Genomic DNA, 25,435 nt, shown 5'->3' on the forward strand with positions numbered 1-25,435 from the left:
GGGGGGGGGGGGGACGTGCCCCCAGCTCAGCAGTCGGCCATGGGGGGGACCCCAGGTGTGCCTCAGACCCAGGAGGCACTAGTCGCCAAGCCGGGGGGATGCGGGGGGGGGAAGGGGGGCGGTACGCTCCCTGTCAGACCCGGAAGTGCTTCTGGTCACTTCCGGGTCTACTGCCAAGTGTGATGGGGGGGTCCCCCCACACTTCTATGAGACACTCCATTCGCCTCAGCATCACAGCATTCATGAGCTGCCTGGACACAGCTTTAAATGTTTTTTCTACATGCCTCTAGGTAGAGGTATGTAGAAAAAACATTTAAAGCTGTGTCTTACCATAAAGAAGCTCTTCCTGATGTTAACCTAAATCTGCTCTCTGCCAGTTTGTGGCCATTGTTCCTAGGTTAAGGTTAAGGCTCAGTAATGGAAATGTAAGACTTGCCTTCAGGTTCTACTGTTTACATAGCTCATACGTTTCAGATGCGTTTTTATGGTGATCACTGTAGGATAGATTTTTGAAAGACATTTACTTCTAAGGTGTTTGTGATTTAATTCTATTGTGAAAATGTTACTATGAAGTTGAGAAGTTTTATAAAAATCACTTCCAGTGGTTTGTTTGAAAAATTTACTTGTCTATAAAAGTGCATTCAGTTTCTAGAAAATCTGAGCTCAAATTAGTAAATGAGATTTCAGTTCTTACAATTTTGCGGGGGACGGAGGGTGAAATCTAAAGTAATGCTCTCTTCCAAAGTTTGCAGATGGTGGCAAGACTGTTCATAGTGTTGTTAAGGTACAGCAGAACGAAAAGCTGTCTTAATTTGTTTCTGTTATTTGGAATCCTGCTGAAAACAGTGAACTGGAAGTAATATCTTGAATTTTCATCTGTTTAAGCAGAAATAGGCACTGAAGCTATTTGGCTGAACCTCAAGCTGAGGTTCCAGACTTTCATTCAGGGTTGGCAGAGAGAAACTGAAAGACCTCCTTTCTCTTCTAGTGGCCAAACAGGTTTGAAAGACTGTTGAGGACTAACATTTATCAGACACTCAGCTTCTAATGCTGATATGAAACGTAGTACTCCAAGCTCCAAAATTTCAACACAACTTTTCTATTTTTTTTCTTTCAGTGTAGAGAAGAATTTTGCCTAGGCACTTCCTCTGAACTGTGCTCAGTATTTAGTAGTTTTTGATTATTATTGTCTAGGATTTTTTATATTTGCAACATCATGGGAACAGAGGGAATAATGAAATTATTTGGAAGACCATATAGTAAGAGAAAGGGATCTTGGGGAAAGAAAGGAAATACGTAGAAAGAGAAGAAAAGTAGGGAAAAGAAAGCAGTGGAGGGAAAGAAAAGAGATTTTAGTGAAGCAAAAAACCCCAAAAAAACCCACAGAAGTAGAAAAGTGAGAGAGATGGAAATGGAAATGTTATCACATTACAGTTAAATACAGCACAAAGACAGTATACAACAATTTCATTGCTTTACATTTCCAGAGGCCTGGGTTCTGCTACATGTATTACCATGGGGACCTTTTATAATGGCTAGTGTGTTTATTCAAATCATAGAAATTCTTTATTTTTGTAGTAATACAATGATGGTATTTTCTGGACCACGTTGTCCAGGGCCGTGGGCTGCATGTGGTCCCTGAGGTGTTAACTTGCAGCCTCCAGACTCTCAGTCCAAGTGCCCAGCACTCTTTTTTTGCTTGCCTCTCCCTTATCCAGCTTCTGCATCCAGCTCTTGCTCTTGGGGGTAGGGTGGGGCAGTCCATGGGGCCACGGGAGCCAGCAACTGTGGGGCTCAGGTAGACCGAGGGACCCTGTGCAGGAAGGAGAGTGGGAACTATGTAGTGCAATATGCTGTTGTGGAGTGGGTGGGAAGTGCTTACTGCATTGCACAGTTGGCGGTAACGGGGAGGGAGCAGGAGTAGGCTGTGTGGCAACGTGGCCTGCACCACATGTCCAGGAGGCGTGCAGAAGTTGGGCATCCCTCTTGTTTTTTGTTTTTTTTTGTTAAAAATGCTTTTCTTTCACAGGTCAAACTGCCACCGATGATGGAAATCATAACAGCTGAACAGCTGATGGAATATTTAGGTTAGTAATCAGTAATAGAGAATTTATTACTGAATTTAAGGAAGTAATTTACCAATTTACATAGTATAATTGTGTGAGGATTTTTTTTGTATTACTTTCTCCCACAGCAGTTAGTTGAATATGGATTACACAAAATATTTCATGCTATAATAAACTGTAATATTGGTTATAATTCATGATTTTCCTAACTGCTGCTGTCAGAAGTTTAGTGCACTGTCTTCTAAGCTGAATATAAAACGTTACTGTGGTTGCCAGCCTAGAGCCCAGATAATGCATAGTATGTGCCAGATACTACAACATACTAATCTGATCATACTGATCTTGTGTTTCCTACGTTGGTCCTTTTATAGCTCCTGAGACATAATGAGACAGCTATGCCTTTTAATTATCCACAGTAAGTTTATTCTACCCCTTGGCAGTCTGACCCAATTAAAGTAACAGCAAAAATTAATGGAATTGACACAATGAATGGGGTTTCTTATTTGGAGGCACCATTTTATTATCAGATTCAGTCTCCAACATAGGTTCAACTGTTTACATTTGACAAGTCTCTAACTGACAGAAAAGTGCAGTTATTATACTTCTTCAGCTCTGTACAACACTTTCTTCCCTCAAAGGGTAGTGGCTTCAGAATGATGTTTGAGTTTCATATATAATTAATCTGCAACGTGTAAAGAAAAAATTATAGATAACATTCTCACTAGGGAATATTTTGTCCAGGATTAAAATAAATAGGTGGAAAATGTATAACGAATGTGTGCTATGTGGTTGTTATAGGTGGCAGAGGTAGTACAAGTTTATTGTTTCAGGAATATGCATTTCGGAACTGCCAGTTAACTGAGAGTTGATTTTTGCATTTAAAGCAGAAATTCAACCACACTACATGTAAATATATCATGTCCTTCCCAACTGCAGCACATAATTTTTAGTTCAGAAAAAGGTGGTTACATAATTTTTAAAAGGAATGTTAAGAAATTTATTGCCCAGTATCTGAATGTTGAATCCCAAATTATCTTAAATGGAATAATAGACTTCAATAAATTGTAACTGGATGGGCAGCTTGCAATATCGCACATTAGTTTAATTCTAAGACATTTATTTAGGATTAATGGTTAGATTTTACCTTTGTCTTTTCATAATTGATGCTTTCTTTTTCAATAAATAATTTTTTTCTTTAAGGGGAAAAAAGTGTGTAAACACATGCGCATGCGCACACACACAATCATGGCAATTAGAAATGGAGATAGCAATTGGGGTTAAATCCTGCATTTGGAATAACAGCCCACTGATTGATGGGCATAGTAGATTTATCTGCTACCTTGGAGGATGTATCTACAACAAATATCCCAGCATTTGCTTTTTCTATTCCTGCATTTGGAAATGGAGACATACAAGTATCAAGTTGCATCTCCTTGGAAAAGTCCATGAAGATGGAGAAGGCATGGCCTGAACTATGGTGACTGTTTTCCAAATATTCCTGCTATCAGGCACACCTCCAGTTTCAGTGAAGAGAAAAGGCTTAATAAAGTGGCTAAGCTGACACAGCACTTCAGTTTCCAGCTCAGTCAGGATCTTTACTACTGAACTGTTGGCACCAACCTTGGTTGCAGAACCTGGTTACACAGTGTAGCTTTAAGCATATATTATGTCTATACTGAAGAGAGGAGTCAAAGGGAATATACCAATGAACTAGTTTACTACAGGGTAAAAGAAAGCAAGTAACAGCTGCTCTGCAGTAACTGCTGATGTGCATGCTTTCACATTACAGTACATGAAAGCATAGCCTTCAATGAACTGAAAAGAGTGCAGGAGAATCATCAGTGTGCTTATCGGTGGCCTGAGGATGTATGACATTCAGTTATTTGATTGTGACTGTATTTTGACTGTGGAAAAAACCTATGTGATATTAGCTATTGAAATTGAGCTGCTGTTTCTTACTTTCCTGTAGGGTAGGCATTGGTGCAAGAGACCTAAACTAAGACAATTTAGCCTTTAAACTGCTGTAGGAAAAGTGCTGTAGGGTAGTCATCACAGAGCAGTTGATCTGCAGTAAAGCTTAACAAGATGCTAGTGGCTAAGAAAGTCAAGGCGTTCATGGTATTGTTGTCGATGTTAATGCCAAGAGCAAGCCTGGAACTTGCCTCAGCACAGACTGAACACTGGTGCTGAAGTTTGCCTTTGAGAACCTCTCTTCACATTTCCTCCAAACACTGGTGCTGCTATTACAAGAACCACACAAATAGTACACTCTTTTCTGGGCGTACGCACTTCTTTGGGCCACTCTATCTCACCCAATTCCAGCAAAGAGTTGTCTTCAGACTGACCAGAATAGCCACTTTAGCAGGTATTCCGGGATTTGTGCAGTTAAGACTGGCAGTGACAGGGCCATTCACAGTTGGACCAGAATCCATAAAATGTGCTATCTTGGTCATAGTGTAATGAAGTGTTACCTCCTTTACCTGTCTGTACCAAGAAGAGATTCCAGTCACCTCCAGCATCAGCACACATGGCACCCTCCCCTGAACCGGAAATACTGCAATCTAAAATAATGGAATAAGTGCAAGAAATTCTCTTCTGTTCTTCTAGCTTCGTCTCCTGTAAAGTGATCATGGTAGCTCAGACACCAACCACCGGTACCTTTTAGGTATTCTAGGAGCTGTTATTGAGAATTTTAGATATATTGGATGCTGGAACAACTTGAATCCAAGAAAATGTTCCAAATTATTTGACATGCTGAACTCTTTGGTAATGACAGAAATTGTTCTGTGAATAAATGAGTACTTTGTGGAACCTGTTATAGGCCTTATTTGCCAAACAAAATGGCTTCAAGTCCCAGAGAAGACTTTTGAAAAATGGTATGCCCTCCTACAGGAAAAGGCTGATCAGCCTAAAGGACACCAAAAGCAAAGAATCCAAAGAAGCTGGACACCTTTGGCATAACCCCCCACCCTGCTGTTTTATGGCTTATCTAGTTATGAATCATAGTTTAAAAAAATCAATTGTAGTTTGCAAAATATATAATGTGAAAATGCTCCTTTTCACATTCCCATAGGGGAGCAGAGAAGAGTGGAAGGATTCTACCAGTGAAAGACAAAGGGTTGCCAAAGCACTGTCTCAGAAAGCAATAGTTAAGTAAGATATGGCTTTGAAGTCAATGGCTCTAATTCATTAACCTTCTTGGCTACAGTCACATGAAATCACTAGGTGGGTCCAGGCAGGCAGCCACTAGATATTTCTCACTTGAGGGGACAGGTACATTTAGCTCCAGGACTGAAGGAATGCTGTGTTCCCAGATGTACTCCAGGGCCATTCTGAAGTCCTTGAGGACATTTTAGCATCCTCTACCCATCCAAAAGTGTTTCTAGTACCAGCCTCAAACAGTATTTGCAGTACTGTTAATTTGAAAATGACTCCCTATTCCAGGAGATGTCTGTCATTATCATCTATCATGCTAATCTCCATCACAGTTAGCAGGTTTGACATGACAATAGGTTGGGAGATGAGCCTGAACCATAATGATATAACAGGTCCTTGGGCAGAGATTTCAGCTGATGACTAGGTAGTAGTCATTGCTGTGAACGATGTGTTTGACCATGTTTGTCTGTCTAGCCTTAGCTTGAACTGCATGTTTAATTTAAGCAAGCTAGTTTACCTGTGGTCTTTCCTTAGCTGTAGTCCACGTGTAACAGAATAAACTGTACCCTCTTGTTGCATTGTCTCTAAGTTTGGTTCTGACAGTCATGGGCTGCTTCAAAGACCTATTTGTTTCATCCTAAAGGCTAAGCTAAGTAGACAACTCAAGTGTAAAGCATCGGATTACTATCTGGTTTTTGCACACACCTTCCCCTCTTGTTCATCACGCTCACTCTGGCAGAGCTGAAGCAACTTCTTCTGATTGCGTCTTAAATGTTATAGTGGCATTGCAGCAATTCACTCTTGTTTAACTCCTCATTTGCTGGGTTTTGCTCCTCCTAGATCCAATGTCAAATGTGGGAGAATAGTATTCCAATTTCTGTTCAGCTGATGTAGTTGGTTGTCCTCATTCCCACCATCCAGAAGGAGGATATTGCTTGTCAATGATCTCTATCAAGGGGGTCATCCAGCACACACAGCTTCAGGAGGGACCAGGAATTAAGGGGCAGGGCCTGCCATTAAATTCTGGAGTATACAGCCCTGTTCAGTGGTGGCGGGGTGAACGATGGCTGCACTAACCTCTATGGCGCTCTGAGCTGGGATAGCAGCTCAGACACCCACAGTGGTTGATGCTGCCCTCACTTGTCCTGCTGCTGGAAGTGGGTCTGGCTTGGGTTTGGGGTGCCCAAAGAGTTTGACAACCCTAATCTATCTGGATCACCATGGACATACTAAAAAGAGAAAAATCAGTTACTTATCTAAAGTAACTATGGTACTCTGAGGTGTAGCTGGCCAGGATTGCGTAAGATGGGCTTCAGGTTGTGAAGGAACTGAGTAAAGATCACAGGCACTCTGATTCATCATGCCATTGCACTAGAGCATGAAAAGGCACAAGATACCTGTGCAGTCTGAATAGGCATGGCTAATCAAAATATTCCCAGTATGGGACTCACAAGGACATTTAAAATGAACCATGCTGACTACAGTATTTTTGAAGAACAGCAGTTACTATATGATAAAAGCTGTGCTTTTTTTATTCAGTTATCAGCAAAGCTATACATTAAATAACCAAATGACTTGTAAACTAAACAGTATTTTTGTGTCTTAGAAATGTACTAAAATCAACAGCATTTGATTTATAAAAATTATTTTATGATGTTAGACTCTGTTCCGGCTCAGGATTGCTCACTTAAAAGTAAACGCCTTTCACTAATTGCCAGCTTTTTAGACTCAACCTGTAACTTGAAGATCAAGTTGAATTTAGGTGGCTAAACAGTTTTGTTGTTCAGTTAAACTATTAATTTATACTCAAGTGGATGCAATTAGCTTGCAGAATGTTATTTGTTCATAATGTGTTGAGAAAACAAGAACCCAGCTTGAATTTTAGGTTCTAAATTGAATTAATGGGGCTAACAGTTGAAAAAAGTGTCACGTAGCCAAGAAAATTGAGCTTAAAAAATAATGAGAGAGAGAGAGAACCCAAATTTAGTTCTTATTGAATTGCTTGCCTGTCATTTGGCTTTTATGAAAAGTGTATATTACCTTTATTCTTATTTCATTTTGATTAAAAGTCTAAGAGATTGAACTCTTATTAACTTAGAGAACTTAGGTGCCACTATATGGTCAAATAACCAAACAGCTTCACAGAGACATACTCATTAAAAGTTTGTTTAGAGCTTGGAGCTGTGGGATCAGCTATAAATGTAAACAATTTACTTTCTCCTTTTTTAGGAGATTATATTCTTGATGCAAAACCAAAAGAAATTTCTGAAATTCAGCGTCTGAATTATGAGCAGGTAAGCAGAGTTTCTAAAAAGAAATTGTGTATGTTGCAGTAATGAACTAAAATATTCTTTGTTTTCTTATATTTTATAAAAGTACTTGTGTTGAATTTTATTATTGAAGTTAAATATGTTGGAGAATAATTGTTTTTGTTTGTTTTTCCCACATGCTGTTTTTCATAAATTAGAGATTTCTGTACTGCGGGTCTTGTATATTAAGTTAAAAACTCAGTTTTGTTCTTTTTCTCTGAAATAAGGCTGGCTAGTAGTATGCACATCGTTACCTTTAGAAAAGGCAGAAAAATAGTTCTTATTTAAATTTTTACCTCTACCATGTTTTTTTCCTTTTTGCTCTTGGTATGCAATCTACTTAAGTCCCTTTCTTTCTGTTGGAGAAAAAAAATAAGGCTCTGCACACTGTCATTTTAGCCATTGCGAAATCTACATGAAAGGCTGCATTGTGCTTTATTTTTAAAAAGTTTTTCCTTTCAGTTATAGTGTCCTTGGAGAGCTGATAGTAGACATGCATACTGAAATTTGTTAGCTGAAAACCACATTGTAGATTAGGCTGCCTTAAGCAGATAGGAATACAAAATGTAATCACTTCACATTTATCTGTAGGTGCTGCTATAGCCTAATCACAAACATACCATGAAAAGTATTAAGATTTATGTGAAAAGTATTTAATTTTTAAGCATTTTCTTCTAATTTAAACCAAGAGGGATAAAGAATAGAGAGGTGGTGGGAAAAGACTGAAACTGGATGGATACCCCTTGCTCACTATCTTAATGACCCACCAGCTCGAGGTTCCCATCTAAACTTCTAGGCAAGAAAAGATGTGGTTGCTTAAAAAACAAGAAGGGAAAGAAAGAAAAACGATTCATTGGAAGTTTTGCCAGGCTCTTGATCACGGCATCAAAATTGATCCTTCAAAAAAGGTCCAGATTGTGGTCTGAGTGACAAAACATCAGATGGATGGTATCTATCAAAATTTACTTTTCCATACAGCAGTGATTCTTAACCAGGGTGCTGTGGGTTGCTGCACAATATCAATGCTGTTAAGTGTGCAAACATGATTCGCAAGATAAACTGAGAGTTTTCAAATAGGAATCCACAATGTCAAAAATATTCTGACGTGTTGTGGTCTTTCTGACTTCTTTGCAACAGAATAATTGTTCTGTTTTTCTGTAGCCAGAAATTAGTGAAAAATAAGAACTAGAATTTTCTGAAGGGTACCTTAAGTCTAAAAAGGTTGAGGACTACTGCCATAGAGGCTCAGAAGATCATTGCTAGGGTTAGTACTTTGACTGAAGTCTGTTGCAGTAGGACTGCTTTTTCTGCTGCTTCCCCTGAGGTGTAGGGACCAAAATACAGAGATAGCAGGTCACCTTGGTGCCTTTGAAACTTGAAGCATCCTGCCTATGCTGCTACTTAAAGAGCTCAATCCCCTTAAATATACCATGCCTTAAGATAGAAAGAATACCTCGCAATGGCAGAAAATACCATTTTAGCTATATCTGAGGCATTGAAAGTGGTGTACAAAGAGAATACTGGCTGTGAGCTGGCCTTGATTCATAAGCCTTCAGTTCTTCCATCTGTTCCCTTGGTAGTTATTTTATTATGCCTGATTGATAGTTAATTTCAAAGGAGAATATTGTATTTGAAGAGCTGAGTTTATTAATAAATGATTTTCATCTTTAGGTTTATGGAAGCACATAACTTATAATCAAATGGAGTCAGCTTTTTGGATACTTTTCATGAAGGGTGGGATTTTTCTGTTCTGTGCTTCTCTTGAAACCATTGCACTACCAAAAAAGTAGGGCCCAATATTGATGAATGTATTTAAGCCCCTTTTTTGAAACTTGGTATTTCTAACAGCTCTCTTTGAAGTAGGCAGAAGAGAGCCCAAAGTATGTTTTTGGTTTGTTTTTTTTCCAGGCCCCAGTTTTCATTAAAAAACTATCATGTCCAAACTCTTTGTATGGAAAAGATCTTAAGTTTTTGCCTGACCTTGTAGTAGATTATAAAATAAAAATCTGTTTAGTTTATTTGAAGAGATCTTTAAAACAGTTTAAACTCATCCTGGGAAGTAGAGGAGAGAGAGGATTAACTGCCTTAACAGGACATGAGGATGAGGTCCTCTTTTTAGGATTGGGGTGTTCTGGGTCTGTGGAAAGACTCCTTCCTATAGTACTGTCACCCTCTACTGATTGGAGTTGAAGAGCTAGAGGTGGCTTTATTTACTTCTTTGGAAAAAGAGACAGTTGAAGTGTGTTTCCTGAAGTTAGGATGTCATACTTCATGAAACCAGTATAGTTAGAATTGGTAGGCATACTGTGGGCATATAGAGTTAACAGCTGGTTGCTCCCTGAAGGCTCATGCTCTCTTTCCATGTTCTTCCGTTGCTTCCTTCTGTTGCCTGAGGGACTCCCACTGTGCCACTCAGGGTGGGTTTGTGTATGAGAAAGGGAAACTGTCAAGTGTGCCTTCAAGACGATGAGAATGAATACATCTCATCTACTGGAGCTGTAGTCCTGTTCACAGTGCTGGTCCTGCACCATGCGGGGTCAGGTTGGAGAGCATCTTGGAGATGACATCCTCTCAAATATTTCAGGGGAGGAGAGTCTGGAACTGAGTCTACTGAAAATTGTCTGGGATCACAGATGGCTTCAGTACTGAGCTGTCCAGTGCTTGAGGTGATGTCTTGTTTTGAGGAGGTAATTCTTTGTGCTTAAGGTAAAGTTTTAGGTGTGGAAGGTCTTTGTTGAGATCAATGGCAGTATAGTACCGGGGTAGCATGGTTCTTAGGCAAAGGAACCATTGGTGTCAGATCTTTGGGAAGAGAAACGGATCTGTGATTTTTTTTTTTCAGTTTAATGACCACGTGGGAAAGGTTTTGAGCCTCTTGTGTGGAACTGGCAATGACAAGCTGTGCCTGGATTGCTGGCTGGAGTGGTGTTCCTGCCTCATTGCTGAGGAGTGTGGTCTGTGACGGGAGGCAACTTTTGAGGAGGTGAAGCTGCAACTTGCCAGTGAAATGACTGATCTTCCCTGGACTTCTTGGGTTGAGAGGCAGTGGGGAGGAGTTGAGTACAGCATGGACTTTTCCATCAGGAATAACTTCCATCAGACCCCTCTTTTCAAAGGTCATCTTACAAGATGGCCAACATAGAGAGCAGTGTTCCGTTATGTACCCCGCTTCAGGCTGGCTGGTATTAGTAACAAGTGAGACAACAGAGTGAGCAGAGTGGTGGTGGTTAGAGGCACAGAGTTGCTCACTAGTGAGTTCCAGTGTCCAGGAGCCTTGGAGTCCACCTTGGAGTATTTCACAGTAAGGGAGGGAGGGTGATGGGCAAAGATCCTTCAGCGCTATGGTAGAATTCCTCAACAGGCTCTGCACTCAACCCGGGACATGGGTGAAGAACTGCCTCAAGCTCATGAGGCAGGTGGCAGTCTGACCTTGAATCATACAGTATTCCAAATTTCACCTGCTACCTCTGCAAGGCTGATTGAAATCTATGTATCTACCCAACAGGCACACCAGGGACAGGCTGGTCACAGTTTCCTCAGGAGTCCTCTCCTCTTTAAGCTGGTGGACAGATTTGTTACAGGTGAGCGGTGAAGTTCCTTTCTTGGTACCTCTTCCTACCAAGACTGAGTCAGCCTTTGAAGCAAAGGAAGAGTGCAGGGCAGTGTTTGTTGACTTTTTTTTCCTATGGCTCATGACGCATTATGACGCAGCAGTAGGGTGCTGAAGCACCATTATTTAAAATATCTGCAGCTTGCATACCTTAGAGGAGATTTTGTCCAGTAGATGTACTGGTTCCTTCTGAACAGTAGATGGAGGTGCACATGTGCACTGAAGAATGGCTCTTCCAAGAACTCTATACTTGCTCCTGTTTTGCTCAGTTTTGTGTATTGTTGACCTGCTTATAACAAGGAGCTCAAAGTAGTTGGAAGCAGTGGAGATAATGGCCTCCTGTGACCTTACAGTTCTGAAAAAAATGTTATCATCAATGGTGCCTGCCACTCAATAAGGAGAAAACTGTCGTCTTGGTGTTATACTTGAATAATCATCATGCAGCATGTCAACTTCTTGCATACTACCACGATGGTAAAGGCACTTTTTCTGCCACCAATCTGGGAATTCAGTTCAATAGGATGTTAGGTAGCATACAGAAAAAGTTCAGGAAAAACAGCTGCATAAGTGAACCTATTTCATAGGGTTTTTTTTATTTAGAAGGAATCTGATCATGTAGGACACATGCACGCTAAGAGTGGAACACATGTTGAAGGATCACATGGATCTGAAAACAGTGAAAAAGAATAGGTTGTTACTCAGTTTGCTGCTTGATAATACTATGCAGAGGAACTGGAACTGACTTGGAAAGACTGGCTATGCTGAAGTATGCTTGTTTTAGAAGAATTTTCTTTAGAACAGTGAAGGATAGACAATCATTTTAAACAGAAAGATAGTTATGTTAGCTTCTGCAAAATTTAACCTAGACTCCAACATTTAGTAGGGAAAGTTCCACCAGTTGCTTCTGGTGAGTGAATTTTTCAGACCCAATCTACATACAGACATAGCTGATTCTTGTTGACTGTATATAACATTTTTAAGAATAGAGAATATTTCATTGGATTAAATTTATTAAACAGTTTGGGGTTATGCACTTTTAATCCTGTTTCAGAGTATATATGTTTGCTTCTTCCCATTCTATGTTGGAAACATCAAGGTGAATATCATTATCAAAGTTAAAATTAAAATACAGTATAGTCCGACATGAAACGTAATCCAAGATCTGATTTAATTGTGTGTTAAACTTTGACCTAAAGTTATGTGTGTGTAAGTTAGTAACTGGTTATCGGTAGTTACTAAAAGTATTATGGAAAATGTGATAGTTATAGCCCAGTTGGACGAGGGTGAAGAAAATTAGCTACTAAATCAAAGTGCAGCCTCTCTGGTTTTCTCATACCCAAATCAACGGGCTTACTGAAAAATTGCTAAGCGCATTTTTTCTTATGTTCCTCTGCAAGATTAAAGAAAAGTATTCTTTTAATGAAATTCTGTGTTAAATTGGCTTGTAGATAGATGAACTGCAGGTTTAACCAATATTTTGCAGCAATCTTACTTGTTCTTACTTTGAATCCATCAACACCAAATTTGATAAGCTGTTTTTTATGCAAGTCTTTTGAAGTTTCATCTGAGACTGTAAACACAATTACACATTACTTTCAATTGCATGGTGTCTCTATAAGCCATGTGAAGTTTGTTTACGTACCTAAACAATGATGAAATGAACTTGGGTGGACAAAACCTCGTGCTGTGCATCTCTGATTTAGTCTGTAAGGTGCGATCTACCCCGTCTTCTATTTTACCTTTAACATACATAAGATTCATTAAAAGAAAGAAGTATCTTTATTTCTGATTTTTTTTGTTTGTTTGTTTTATAATGCTTGGTTTTGAGATAGATACTACATCTTTGTGATGTGCTTTACCCTTAAATTACTGATATGTGGTCCCAAATTTAAATTTAACTTTTTTTTTTTTTGGTCTAGATACACATGAGGAAAATCTAATTGAGAAATTTGTCACATCAATCCAACAAGAGCAAACAGTATGGGTGTTAGTAGAAGGGTATTGTGTATTTGTGCTGTGACTCATTTCTCTCTTTCTCGGCATACTGTTTTATAAAAAGAAATAGAATGTTAAAATATCAAAAGTGATTAAACAAAATGAAACTGACTGTAAATGTTGAATGTTAATAAGGGCTGTCTTGATTTTTAAAATATAAGTATTCAATACAATAGGCATTTAATTGAGAACTGATCTGGCTGATTCTACTGCAAGAATTGTTCACTTTACTGAGGAATAACATTTGACACTTTCATTGGGGGGAGTCTAATATAACTTGTGGGAAGGAATTTCCAACCTCGTTCTAAGAGTGGCTTATTTGAACAGACAAAATTTTCTAACGCACTAGAAACAGATTTTTCTCGTCTTTACCATTATTCAAATCTGGACTAACATTCTAGTGTGTGTGTGTGTGTGTGTGTGTGTGTGTGTGTGTGTACAGTAGTGGATCTACAGAACATGTCTAGTAACTAGCATAGATTTAACTTCAGTAAATTACTAAAAATAATTTTTCAGCCTTAGTGATATTGAAGATAAACACTATAAAAGCAATATCATTTTATTTAAGTTATAGCAGCATAATTCTGTGGCTCATTTTTTTTTGTGTTAAAAATAATCTGAGGGAGAGCCTTTTCCACCAAAATTCTTGGCTGCGGTAGAGTGTAGGGAGAAAGCAGCATTTTTGCCAGTCTTATTAAAGCCTTTTCTGATAGTTTTAGCACTTCTGTAGTTTGGGATAAAATCTCAAAAGTGTGAAGTGCCCCTGGGTCAGAGATGTACCTTTTATCAATTTAGTGAAAATACAGCTTATTTTACAAGAGTAATTTAGTTTTTATGGATACACACAAACTGTTTTTTGTTTTTTTTGTTTTTTGTAATACATATGTTTTTGCTGGATTCCAACACACGCAATCAGTTTGGCTTGGGTCTTAATCAGGTTATTGATTCACTCATTAACTTGATACAAAATTAACTTCTCAACTAAAATCTCTTGCTTAGTACATTGTTTAATTGATCCAGTTGTCTACAATTTCAGTGCCATTTAGTAGATTGCTTTTAATTGGATAAATCATCCTCCTGTACACCTATGTGTCTTGTAAACATAGTTGGCTCATGACTCATTGTTTGTCATCTTTTTTTTCTCTTGAATGTCCATCCTGTAGCTCTACTGTCATTGTTTCCTGCCTCCTTCATACTCATTATTTCCCTTTTCCCTCACCTCAACTGGTTTAAACTCTACCATTCTTTAGCTCTGTTCTTTTGACCCCTTCTGTCCATAGTGCTCATGCTGAATTCTCTCTTATTGGTTTTCTATCAAAATAGGTCACTAAAGTTTTCAGTAAACTCTTGATGGTCAAATCATGAATTCTCTTTGAACGCTTTGCAACTTGTAATACTTTTTCATACGTACTTACTGAAAAACACTTACTTTGTACTTACTGTAAAATACGTACTTATTCCCTCTGGGTGGAAAATACTATGCTCTCTCCTTGTCCTCTTGCATCTCTGCTTATTTCTTCCATGGTTTTGATGGATTGTAAAAAGCTGTTAGTGAAGATCTTGCAAGGCACTGACTAGCCTTGGTTCCCTTCTCTTAAAGGATACATCTCAAGGAATGGAAGCTATCTGAAGAGCTTCAATTATTGTTCACGATTACATGTACACTTTATAAACCTAGTGGAAAAAACTACTTGCATGCTTTGTGAAGATTTTTCCATCAAAATGCTCATGATTCCCTTAGTTAAGAGCAAATTTCCTCTAGAAGTAGGTAGATCATGTCATCTTAATAATGATTACTTTTATGCCAGGTTTCCTGCAGTAGAAACTATTTGAAAGTGTGTTCAGAATAAGGCTGTGGGAATGTTTTTGATTAAAGTTGTTTTTGTTTTGTTTTACTTTTCAGGTTTATACAAAGGTGGCTGTATGATATAATTATTCTCCTATATTAATAAGTAACCTTTCCAAACATTTTACCCTGCTCAGCTAGGAAAAAAGAATTTTGTAAAGCCAAGTTAAAGTATCATTTATTATTTTAATGATCTAGTCCTGTTTCTTGTCAAATGCTTTCAAGGGGTAATAGTCAAGTTTGTGTTTCCAATAATACTTTAATTTTAAAACTCTAACAGTTTTATCATATTTTAAACTTTTCTGTAGTTCTGTTTCAATTGTTTTTCTAGCCCGTCTTCATTATTTGAAGACCAGGATATTGCTGGACAGGTGGCCCATAAACACCTTTTCTCCTCTAGTGTTGGATTTCTGGTTTGGGGACATGGAGAGAGAAGAGATAGGAATTACTTGAATCTGGCTTCTTTAATCTTGGTAAGAAGGAGTGACATGTAGACTGATGTCAGGCAAAGTTCAGTGGGGATTTGCAAATGGTAGAATTCTGCTTCTGCATAGCCGCTCTGGTAGATGAGGAAAATTGCCTCTATTAGTGGCTACTGACTGTTCACTAGCTGTTTTTTTTTGTTTTGTTTTGTTTTGTTTTGTTTTATCAACGTCTCTCAATAGTGCTACTTACCCATTTCTAGTCTACTTTGCAATTCTTTTGTCTGTTTATGGAACCAGAACCTGCAGAAAGGGTAACAAATATTGTTTCACATGCTGCTGCTTGTCCTTTTTCCTTCCTGAAAACCAACAAATTGAAGGCTTAAAATATGAAACTCTGGACTTTAAAAAGAAAACCCCCCCAAAACCCCAAAATATTTGTTTAGTCCCTGCTCTGAAGGTTTAACCTCTCTGTCTTTAGATACTAATACAGGTAGAAGATTTGGCAGAGTGGCATCTTAGAGCAGCGTTTTGCAGCAGGTTCAGACTCACGGTACCCCTTGTTAAACTCAAGGCACTTCTTGGAAAATGACAGCTCTTAGGTTTTTTTTGGCTACAGAAAAATAGTAGAGTAATTCTTTCATTTCAGAGAACCCAGAAAAACCACAACAGGTCAGAATGTTTTTAACGCTATGGATACCTATTTGAAATCTCTGGATTTATCTTGTAAATCATGTTTGCACACCTAACCGTGCTACCATTGCATGGCATCCTTTGAAAGGGTCCCAAGGCACCCCAGAGTGCTGCAGAACCCTCATTGAGAATCACTGCCCGACAACAGTGATAAGAGACCCTACAGTGGTTGTCAACATTTTCAGGCACCCCACCACTACTTTTTGGAGTGCAGCATCACCCCTTGTTGAGAATCGCTCTTTGTGCTGCCTTGGCTTACCTGAGCACTTCTCAGCCAGGGTCTGCTGCCAGGAAGGGATGTAAATTTGTGCTGACACTGTCCTGTCTGAAACAGCCAGCCTAGGAAGTACTGTGCCATGTGAGCGTGCATCTCCTGTATTAGGGCTCTGATCAGCCTAAAGCAGGCAAGAGCTGCCTGGTGCTTTGGAGCTCTCTGGTCCAGCACCCCCAGTGATCCTCCTGGAAATGGAAGTGGACAGAAAGTTCCACCCATGCCTGTTTCCTGGAGGAACACTGGGCAAAATGGGTTGGAAAGAGCTGCGTGCCGTGAGGCAGCTTTTCTTGCTTGTTTTAGGCTGATTAGAGAGCCCTGTTGTAGAGGGAGAGCATGAGCAGTTTAACCCCAGTTGAGAATCACTAACTGGTTCAGCGAGCCAAGAGCTTTCATAGGCAACAACCTGCTTCTTATGGTATGAAAGGACTGGCTGGAAGAAAGAGTTTTCTATGGAAAGGAAAGGGATGGGGGGGTGGTACTGCTAAGAGTCTGTTGATTGCAACAATTGAGATAAATGTGGCGTTTAACCACTTAAGGCCACTGGAGTTAACAGCTAGCCCAGCTAATAGGATAAGAATCCATTCCCTTTTGAAACCATGGTTAACACAGTCCAATCTGTAGATCGTTTCTTGTTCTGCAGTTTCATGTTAGAGTTGGTTTTAAAGTTCTTTTGTTTGAGGACAACTACTCTGTAGTAGTGATGAAACATCCTGGCAGGTTGAAGTGTATTGCCACACTTCTGTGTCTTTCTGGAATTGATGTTGGATCAATGTCTGTTCATTCTTTCCCATAAGCATTGCCCTATTTGACTAGACAGCAGGTGATGGCTTTAATGGAGGAGCAAGTGAATAAACCATGGATATTCTAATTCCTGTTGCTTGGTCAAGTGATGGTGTGATCTGATGATGAGGGAATACTGCTGGCAACTGAGGCTATAGCAAGGCCCAGGTAGCTTGTGGTCTGTTGCTGGAGAGATGTTGTTTGAGGCTGGGGAGCTACCTGTAAGCCAGGACAGGCTTGTCCCCCAATGTTACCTTGAGTTGATTGCCACTTTTCTGGGAGGGGTTGGAGGTCATAATGATCTAAAGTCTAAGAGGGATTCTGTTGTCCTTGTCACAGGATTGTTATTTTAGGAGATGGGAGTAGGGTCTGAGTTTAGCTATGCTGATTTGAGTGATTTTATTTTTGGGATTGTTTTATAAGTGTCAGAAACCCAGTTCTGGATCTCTGAAATATGCATTCCTATTGTTTGTTGATAGTTGAATCTAGGGGTGTGCTTAGGGTGAAAGCTGGCTGTGTGGATGTAGTTGTATCAGTCATTTGGGTTCCCATATGTCCTAATGATGTAGCCTTTTTGAAGTTTCACGGTTGTGTCTAAGAAACTAATTTGCTTGGTAGAGTATTCAGGATTCAGCTTGATGGAAGGGAGGAAGTTTCTAAAGTCCTGGTAGAGTTTTTCTAGAGATTCCTTTCCATGGGTCCACGCAATAAAGGCCCTGGTCCTTGACTTGTGCCTCCAGTCTCCAATAGTGCAAATAATAACAAAAGCATTTTGGCTCCAGGTAATTCCTCATTGTGTGAAATTACAATTGAAGTTTACTGTGTTTGAACATTATCTCGAGTGTTGTTATCTATTGAAACTTAGTGAAGAAAACATTCACTGAAACTACTGTTGTGCCCTTTTGCAGGTTTTTTCTGTAAGTGTCAACTTTCTTGAAAGCTCAACTTAAAAGAATAGCCATCAGATGTAGGTAGTCCTCTAACACTGTCTGTTTGGCTCACCTGTATTTTTTTTCTGTTGCCAGAATATGAGTGATGCAATGGCTATTTTACATAAACTGCAGACGGGCCTGGATGTTAATGTGAAATTCACTGGTGTACGAGTATTTGAATACACACCTGAATGTATTGTGTTTGACCTTCTTGATATTCCCTTGTACCATGGATGGTTAGTGGACCCTCAGGTAAGTAAATCAGCCTAAATAATGTGTAATCCATTCCTTCTCTAAACTATTACTTATCTTCTTGAAGAAATATGAAAAGCTTTGAAGATCTATACAGCACTTCAGTTTTCACAGTTACCTGATCAATTTTAATTGAAAACTAGTTGCCTCTTTAGTTGCACAGAGACGAGTTGATGGTTGTCTCTCCAGTGATAGTCCAGAGATATCAACTATCTATATTGTAAACCCATAATTGTGACCTCTGGCAGCAGATCAGCCCAATCCAAGAAGTTTTGTTGTGCTCCAGGATCTGAGGACAAGACTGCCTTCTTTCCTTCCCTACCGTGTTGCAGTGTATTTGGAACTTATCTGGGTATTGTAGGCTGTAAATACAAAAAATCAATGAGAAGCAGTCACAACTTTTTTCCTAAATGCACGCCCTTCTGCACCCCATTTCTTGTACGTGCTGTCCCAGCTAGAGCTCACACAAGACAGGGGGACAAATAGTTTGCAAGACTTTCTTAGGAAGGCTTGCTGCTGAAGGAACCCTTCAGCCTGAGGGAAGATGCAGACTGAAGGAGCAGTTCAAGTGACTTGGGCTGGTTTAAGGCAATTATTGGGAGCCACCCTAAAAATTAAGTTAGATGCTTGGAATGTCAATTGACAAGTTTTGTTGACTTCTCAGCCAAAAATATGAATAGGGGTGTTTATTTTAAAGGACTATTGTAAGGAGCAAATGCTAGGCTTCAAGGACTGAGTGCTAGATCTAAAAAAGGTCTAGCATTTGCTGCTTTTTACTTGTTCAAAGATTTTAAAATAGCATTGACAGTCTGAAGGATGCATTGAATTTCTAGTAGTGTAGTATCATTCATTTCAGTCTTTGGTTCACATGAGAGACTGTATGCTAGTAAGATGGTGAATATAATGCTATTTCACTCCTTACTCAAGTTATGCCCTACTTGTAGCTGCTATATCCAGGACAGAGTGCATTATAACTAGTCTCAGAAAATGAATTGTTTATCTGCAGGAGTAGTACAAGTTGTTTGTTATGCTGCCTGAGTCGGCATCCAGATAAGAAGAGAGGTGGTATATTTTGTTTTCTAGAAACTATCCTAGAGAAGTGGCTAACATTTTCTCTCTGTTTTAGGATTTTTTTCTTAGGTATGGTCATTAAAGGGTTGCAAATATCAAGATTTTTTTCCTACAACTCCAATTTTTTTCAAGAATGTGAAGTGATTTTTTTTTTTCATAGCCAGAATTTTTTTTTCATTTTGACTATGTACTGTAGCTATTTTATTAAGTCGCTTATTTATGCTCTCCAGATCTTTGCAAACTTCAGATATACTCTACATAGCTTCTCTTGGTCTACAAAGAGCATCACCTACAGCAGCTGTAGTTCTGATGCTCTTAAATTACTTCTGTTTTATCACTTGCTTCCAAGTGCAGTTTAGCTTTTCTTATTACTGCTAGTTATTTAATGTTAGGGTAACACCTAGTGGCTTTAGTCTGACCTGGACGGCTGTTGTGCTATGTGCTTTACAAAGGGGAGTAAAAATCCTGGATGTGAAGAAGACTAAAGGTTAAGTTGTCAGAACTCCTGGTAGAGGTGATATCTTTTTTATTAGACCAACTAGATTTTTGCGAAAAAAAAATCTTTAATTGCAACTTTCGGGCACAGACACCCTTCTTCAAGCATAGGAGAAAAGATTGTAAAAGTTCTCCTGCGTAGAAATAAAAGTTCATATGTCATAGGAGAGTTGAAGGTGCAGTAAAAAATCTCCTGATTGGAAAGATTTTACCACAACTTCAACTCTCCTATGATATATGAACTTTCATTTCTACCCATGAGAACTTTTACAGTCTTTTCTCCTATGTCTGAAGAAGGGTGTTTGTGCCTGAACGCTTGCAAATAAAGAATTTTTTTGCAAAAATCTAGTTGATCTAGTAAGTTATTACCTCTATCGTAAGTTCTGATTCCTTTTGCCCCTAGACTAATGCAGCTATAACCTGGATACAGGTTAAGTGGTATTTACTTTAGAACCACAGCTACCCAAACATCTGCTTCCACGACCTTCCAGAAGGGTGAAATCAGTTGATGTGTCCATCATAAAGATTACAAAGCTTCAGTTCTCTAGGAAGCTGTAACGGGGGATATTGTACTAGAGGAATCTGTTCTGGAAATTACTTACTGTCTGATCCTAAAGAGCCAGAATTTTCTGAAATTCAAGACTTGCATAAAAGCCCAGACATAACTATGGCAGGCATGTTTTAATTGTAACAATGTTGTTAGTTTTTCTTTAAATAAAAAAGAAAAAAAAAGAAAAAAAGTGTATTTTTTTTATTTGCTAAATCTTTTGAGAATTGCTAAAAGAATACCAGATGCATATCCCAATGAAAGGTAAAAAGATAGCTAGCTGCATGTCAATTGATTACTGTTTTTTTTATAATTCAGTAGAAAGTTTTGTGAAAAAAAAGTGGCTTAAGTGAGTATGTATTTATGTGGTCTACGAGACGCATTGAAATTTTGAAGATTTTTTTTTTCCCTTCTAAAAAGCAAAATATGTATAATCCTCATTGTCTATGGACTCCGGCAGATGACCTGGGTGCAGTTACACTGTATTTCAGAGTGGTTCTTTTGTAACTGTCTTTAACAACAGCTCTAGAAGATAATGTCAGAAGCAGAAAGAAGAACAAGGAAAGATTGTCTTTGTGTAGTCTCCCATTGGCATAATTCTGCTGTGTACTGAGGGCATTGTATACTACTTCACTTAAGGCTTGTCTACTTTAAAAGCCTTCTGCCAGCAGACAGCAGCTGCCCAGGGAAGTTGCTGGAGTGAATACGCAGCCATATGACTTCTGGATGCTCTGCTATAGCAGCTGTGCCAGCTGGGCCTACAATACACTTTGGGGAAGGCACCGGTTGTTAACAGGGGGGGGCAGCAACCAGATGAATATATGGGAAAATCTAAATGTATTTTCTGTCCTATGGAGGCAGACATTTTCTGTTGCTTATATGGGTGGTGTTAATTTCCCAGCAGAAAAAAGGATTCTGCCTTTTAGTTTTGCCTATGCTACTAGAGCTCTGTTGTCTAATCTAGGTAGTCTTACTCTAACTCAGGGGTGGTGAAGACTACAGCTTATTTAAACCAATGTTACCTGCTGACCTTTGCATGGTAGATTATCTGAGCTAAATTGTTATGGTAGATACTTTTATTTTTAAGATGTTATCTTGTTATGCAAACTTCCAGAGGTCCACAGGGAGAAACTGTTTTCTGTTCATCATAAAGATGAATGGATTATTTAGGTTTTGTATTTATTTTTGTCCTTACTCAGATTGCTGACATAGTGAAAGCAGTTGGCAACTGTAGCTACAATCAGTTGGTGGAGAAAATAATCTCTTGTAAACAGTCAGACAACAGTGAGCTGGTTAGTGAAGGTAGGTGAATGCTGTTGTCTGTTTTCTTTCTTCCCTTTCCACTGTTTAAGTACATTATCTTTTCACACATTCCATGCACACCCCATACACTCTCATGTCCATTAAACCTCATCTGTAAATGTGCTCCCTAAAAAATCTCTGCTGAGATTGCAGTTTGGAGGTGGAATTTTTGAATACTAACTTAACTCTATCATTTCTCAGATTCAAAAATCTGGAAAAAATCTTTCTCTAAATTTTCTTGGGTCTGAGGTCAGTTAGGCAACATTCAGATTTCATGTCTGCTGCGTGTCATTGAGGTTAGAAATAGGAACTATGTACTCTTTTAAAAAAGAAATTAACTAGTATTAGAATGAAATACTGTGCTTTTTTTTAATGTTGGGTCTCAACTTTTCAGCTAGTACAATTCTTTGTTTCAGTTTTTTGAGGTTTTTAACTTTCAGCCATTTTCCCCATCTTTTGACTTTTATGCACTTGGTTTCATAAGAGAATCTGATTTTACTGGTGATGAGGTATGAAAAATAGTATCTATGAATGCATGAGTAGAGAGAGATTTTACTGGAAGTATACAGTTCATTAAAAAAATCCATCTAGGCATTGCCCAGAGATTCCCCTTGTCGGGCAACCAGGAGAGGGAGATATGAAGGGCCAGGAAGCAGAGAATGAGCCAGAGGGCATGTGGCTCAATGAGACGTGGATGCTGACTGAAAGGGGGAGGATTCCAGATTCTAGCTTGGGTCCATGCTCCTAGTGGTGCAGAAACTTGCACAGTCCTGTTTTGTAGGTTTTCATCCAACAAACATTAAGTGTAAGGTACTGTAGCCCAGCATTTGTGTGTTGGGGGGGGGTGCTATAGAGGGATAGGACAAATGCCTAGCCCATGCTCTGATGATTAGAGCAATTTGCTGGGAAGCAAAAAATGCCAGTTCTAGTCCTTTCTGCATTGGGGGTCTATACCCTGGATATCCTCTACCAGGTACATGCTGTAATCCAGGGGTGGACAATTATTTGAGCTGGAGAGCTAATAGCAGCAGGAATGAGGGATCCCAACAGCGGCAGCAATGAGTCTTGCCACTCTGTTTTGCCTTCGTGTGCTGGGTCCTGCCTGCTGGGCTGTGGAGGCAGCTCCTGCCCATGCCAGTCTAGTCAGGCTGTAGCCCTAGGCCCACTATGGGCACACAAATTTTGTGGGGGGGGGAGCACATACCCCTCAATACATCATCTTTGCCCTCCCCCCTGCCCCATAGACTAAGCTGCGGGAACTGCTTTCCACACTGCCTGGCTGACACGTGCGTGTGGCACCCTGTTCCTGATTGCACTCCTCTCACTCCCTCCAGCCCCAGGCAGTTGGGCTGTGCAAAATTTTGCCAGCTGTTTCAATTCGACACTGTTTCGACTCATTTCAAGCTTGAAACAGCGAAATCAAATCGAAATGAAGGGCTTCAAAACAGCCTCGAAACAAAACAAGGCTATTCAAAACGTTTGGAAATGTTTCAGGTTTCAAAGCAGCCAAGTGGTAGGAGACAGGGGAGAACCAGGGCTGCACTCCCAGTGGCTCCACAGCCCCATGTGGCTCAGCGTGAAACGCAGCCCTGGCTCTCCCCGGCTTCTGCTGCGGAAAGCCGATCACAGCGCAGGGGAAGGGAACTGAGCCCAGACTTAGTTCCCCTCCCCAGCGCTACCATCGGGCTGAGTTCCTTTCCCTAGCCGATGGTAGCGCTGGGGAGGGGAACTGAGTGATTGGGCTCAGTTCCCTTCCCCAGGCAGCAGCACCCAGCTTCCCTCCCTCATCTGGCAGGCAGATCGGGGGTCCGCAGCCCTGGGAGGACTGGCACAGCACCCGCAGCCCTCACAGGGTTGCGGGCCCCAATCTGCCTGCCAAATGAGACAGGCTATTCCGAGCTTCCCCATTTTAGCGAATGGGTGAAACGTTGAAACAGCGTCACTTTTTTTGTCAAAACGAAATGGAACAGCAGTTTCAAATTGAAATGTATTTGGAAGCAAAATGCTGTTCTGTTGAAACCTCAAACTCAAGTCAGAAAGGAAGGGTGCTGTTTCGCACGGCCTTACCAGGCAGCCCCTTGCAGGCTGGAACTTTGCCAACCTGCAAGAGGTAACCCGCAGTTTCCCATATTTTTCTCCTTTAAAAGAGAATCCACTTTTAAAGTTTGTTAATCTATTTTTAAAGTGTGTTTGTGACCCTTTTACATATTCTTGTGACCCATGGGTTGAGAAATGCTGGTCTAGGGCAAAGCTGTGGCAGTAGTAGCATGGGCACAGTTGGCCCCAGCACAGGTGTAGGCAGAGGCAAAGTCTTCTGGTTCTGTGGGACAGATCCAGTGTCTCTGCAAGTCTTAGGCTGCCAGCCCCTGAACTAGATAACTGTAAGAAGTTCCTTACAGGCCTAAGTTCGACTTTTGCTCTTACAAGCTTCTTCCCCTTTTGCATTCCTTATTATATGCAATATCATGATCTGACTAGTTCTCCAGTCATCTGCAGATTCTTCCAGGAAAAAAAGAGTAAATAGCCTGAATTACTGAAATATGTGATTAAAACAAAAATAAATACCACCAACTCTTTTAAGCAGTATTCATACATCAGCGAGGTAGAAAAAAGTATATATGCTTTTATCCTGTCAGGCTTCATGTAATAACCAAAGCTATATTCCAAAGGAAGTAGGCTGCTCTGCATATGGATTGTTAGCATCTTAGCCATGCAACAAACACCAACACATTCTGAGAAGTCCTACTTTGGCTGTACACTTTCCTCCAAGAATACTAGTTAAAATGTCTTAGAAAAAAAATTAAAAATTGATTTGTGCTTTCAATGCACCTGAGGACTTAAAAATCCAAAATTTATTGAGTACGATTGTAGTAAAGCATTGAAATGTTTTTAAATTTAGAAGGAAAGAAAAAATATTTTCTTACAACAAAATCTATCATGTTGGCCATAACTATTTATTTTACTAGTTGGCAGTGATCTTTTGATGAGTCTAATTTGTTATACAAGATGTATGTTTTTAAAATGTGTATGATTGATGCACATTTAACATTGTATGTTGCTTTTATAGGATTTGTAGCAGAGCAATTTCTGAACAACACAGCCACTCAGTTGACATACCATGGATTATGTGAGCTGACTTCAGCAGTTCAAGAAGGAGAACTTTGTGTGTTCTTCAGGAACAACCATTTTAGCACCATGACCAAATATAAGGTATGATTATTAATGCTGCTTCGACATTTTATCATCTTTGATGTCAAACAGGAAAAGTGAACTTGCAAAAAACTTTGTCCCACTATTTTTTTTTCTGTATTTTAAATGATGTGGAAATAAGCAAGAGTTCCAAATTATTGCTATGAAAGGTGGCTGTGATTTAAGTATACTTTATGCCTAGACCAAATACTTTTTTCACAGTTTACTGATTACTGGGTATGTCTGCATGTGTGCCAGACCACGCTGTTGTTACTACGCAGTCATTTAGTACTTAAGCAAGTACTAAATGACTGTGCAGTAACCACCGTTACTGCGCAGTCTTGGCACCACATGGGCTGTACTGCTTCGCAGTAGCATCAGCATCACGGTTTGTGCCCACCAATGCTATGTCGCCATAGCTCGTCACTGCAGTGATGTAGCGTCTTATGTAGATGCACCCACTTTTTTTAAAACATAAAAATCACTAAATATTTAA

The 25,435-nt window shown here is 39.6% G+C and overlaps 1 protein-coding gene across 4 annotated transcripts in view; it reads left to right on the forward strand.

The window, feature by feature from the left end:
* The window catches only part of FAM63B (family with sequence similarity 63 member B), a 72,271-nt gene that overhangs the window by 7,386 nt on the left and 39,450 nt on the right, over window positions 1-25,435 (forward strand). For 2 of the 4 annotated variants that reach the window (XM_019504303.1, XM_019504305.1), the window contains exons 1-5: window positions 8,616-10,514; window positions 11,037-11,112; window positions 18,177-18,335; window positions 21,648-21,750; window positions 24,818-24,960. In XM_019504303.1, the coding sequence (XP_019359848.1) occupies window positions 10,423-10,514; window positions 11,037-11,112; window positions 18,177-18,335; window positions 21,648-21,750; window positions 24,818-24,960 (573 nt within the window). In that variant the 5' untranslated portion in view covers window positions 8,616-10,422. Of the gene's footprint in view, window positions 1-2,029; window positions 2,088-7,451; window positions 7,517-8,615; window positions 10,515-11,036; window positions 11,113-18,176; window positions 18,336-21,647; window positions 21,751-24,817; window positions 24,961-25,435 lie in introns of those variants that run through there. The other 2 variants (XM_019504306.1, XM_019504307.1) reach the window with 2 other exon arrangements.

The sequence above is a fragment of the Gavialis gangeticus genome, unplaced genomic scaffold (genome assembly GCF_001723915.1).
Source record: "Gavialis gangeticus isolate Ggan-Ray unplaced genomic scaffold, GavGan_comp1, whole genome shotgun sequence".
In the NCBI taxonomy this organism is placed as follows: Eukaryota; Metazoa; Chordata; order Crocodylia; family Gavialidae; genus Gavialis; species Gavialis gangeticus.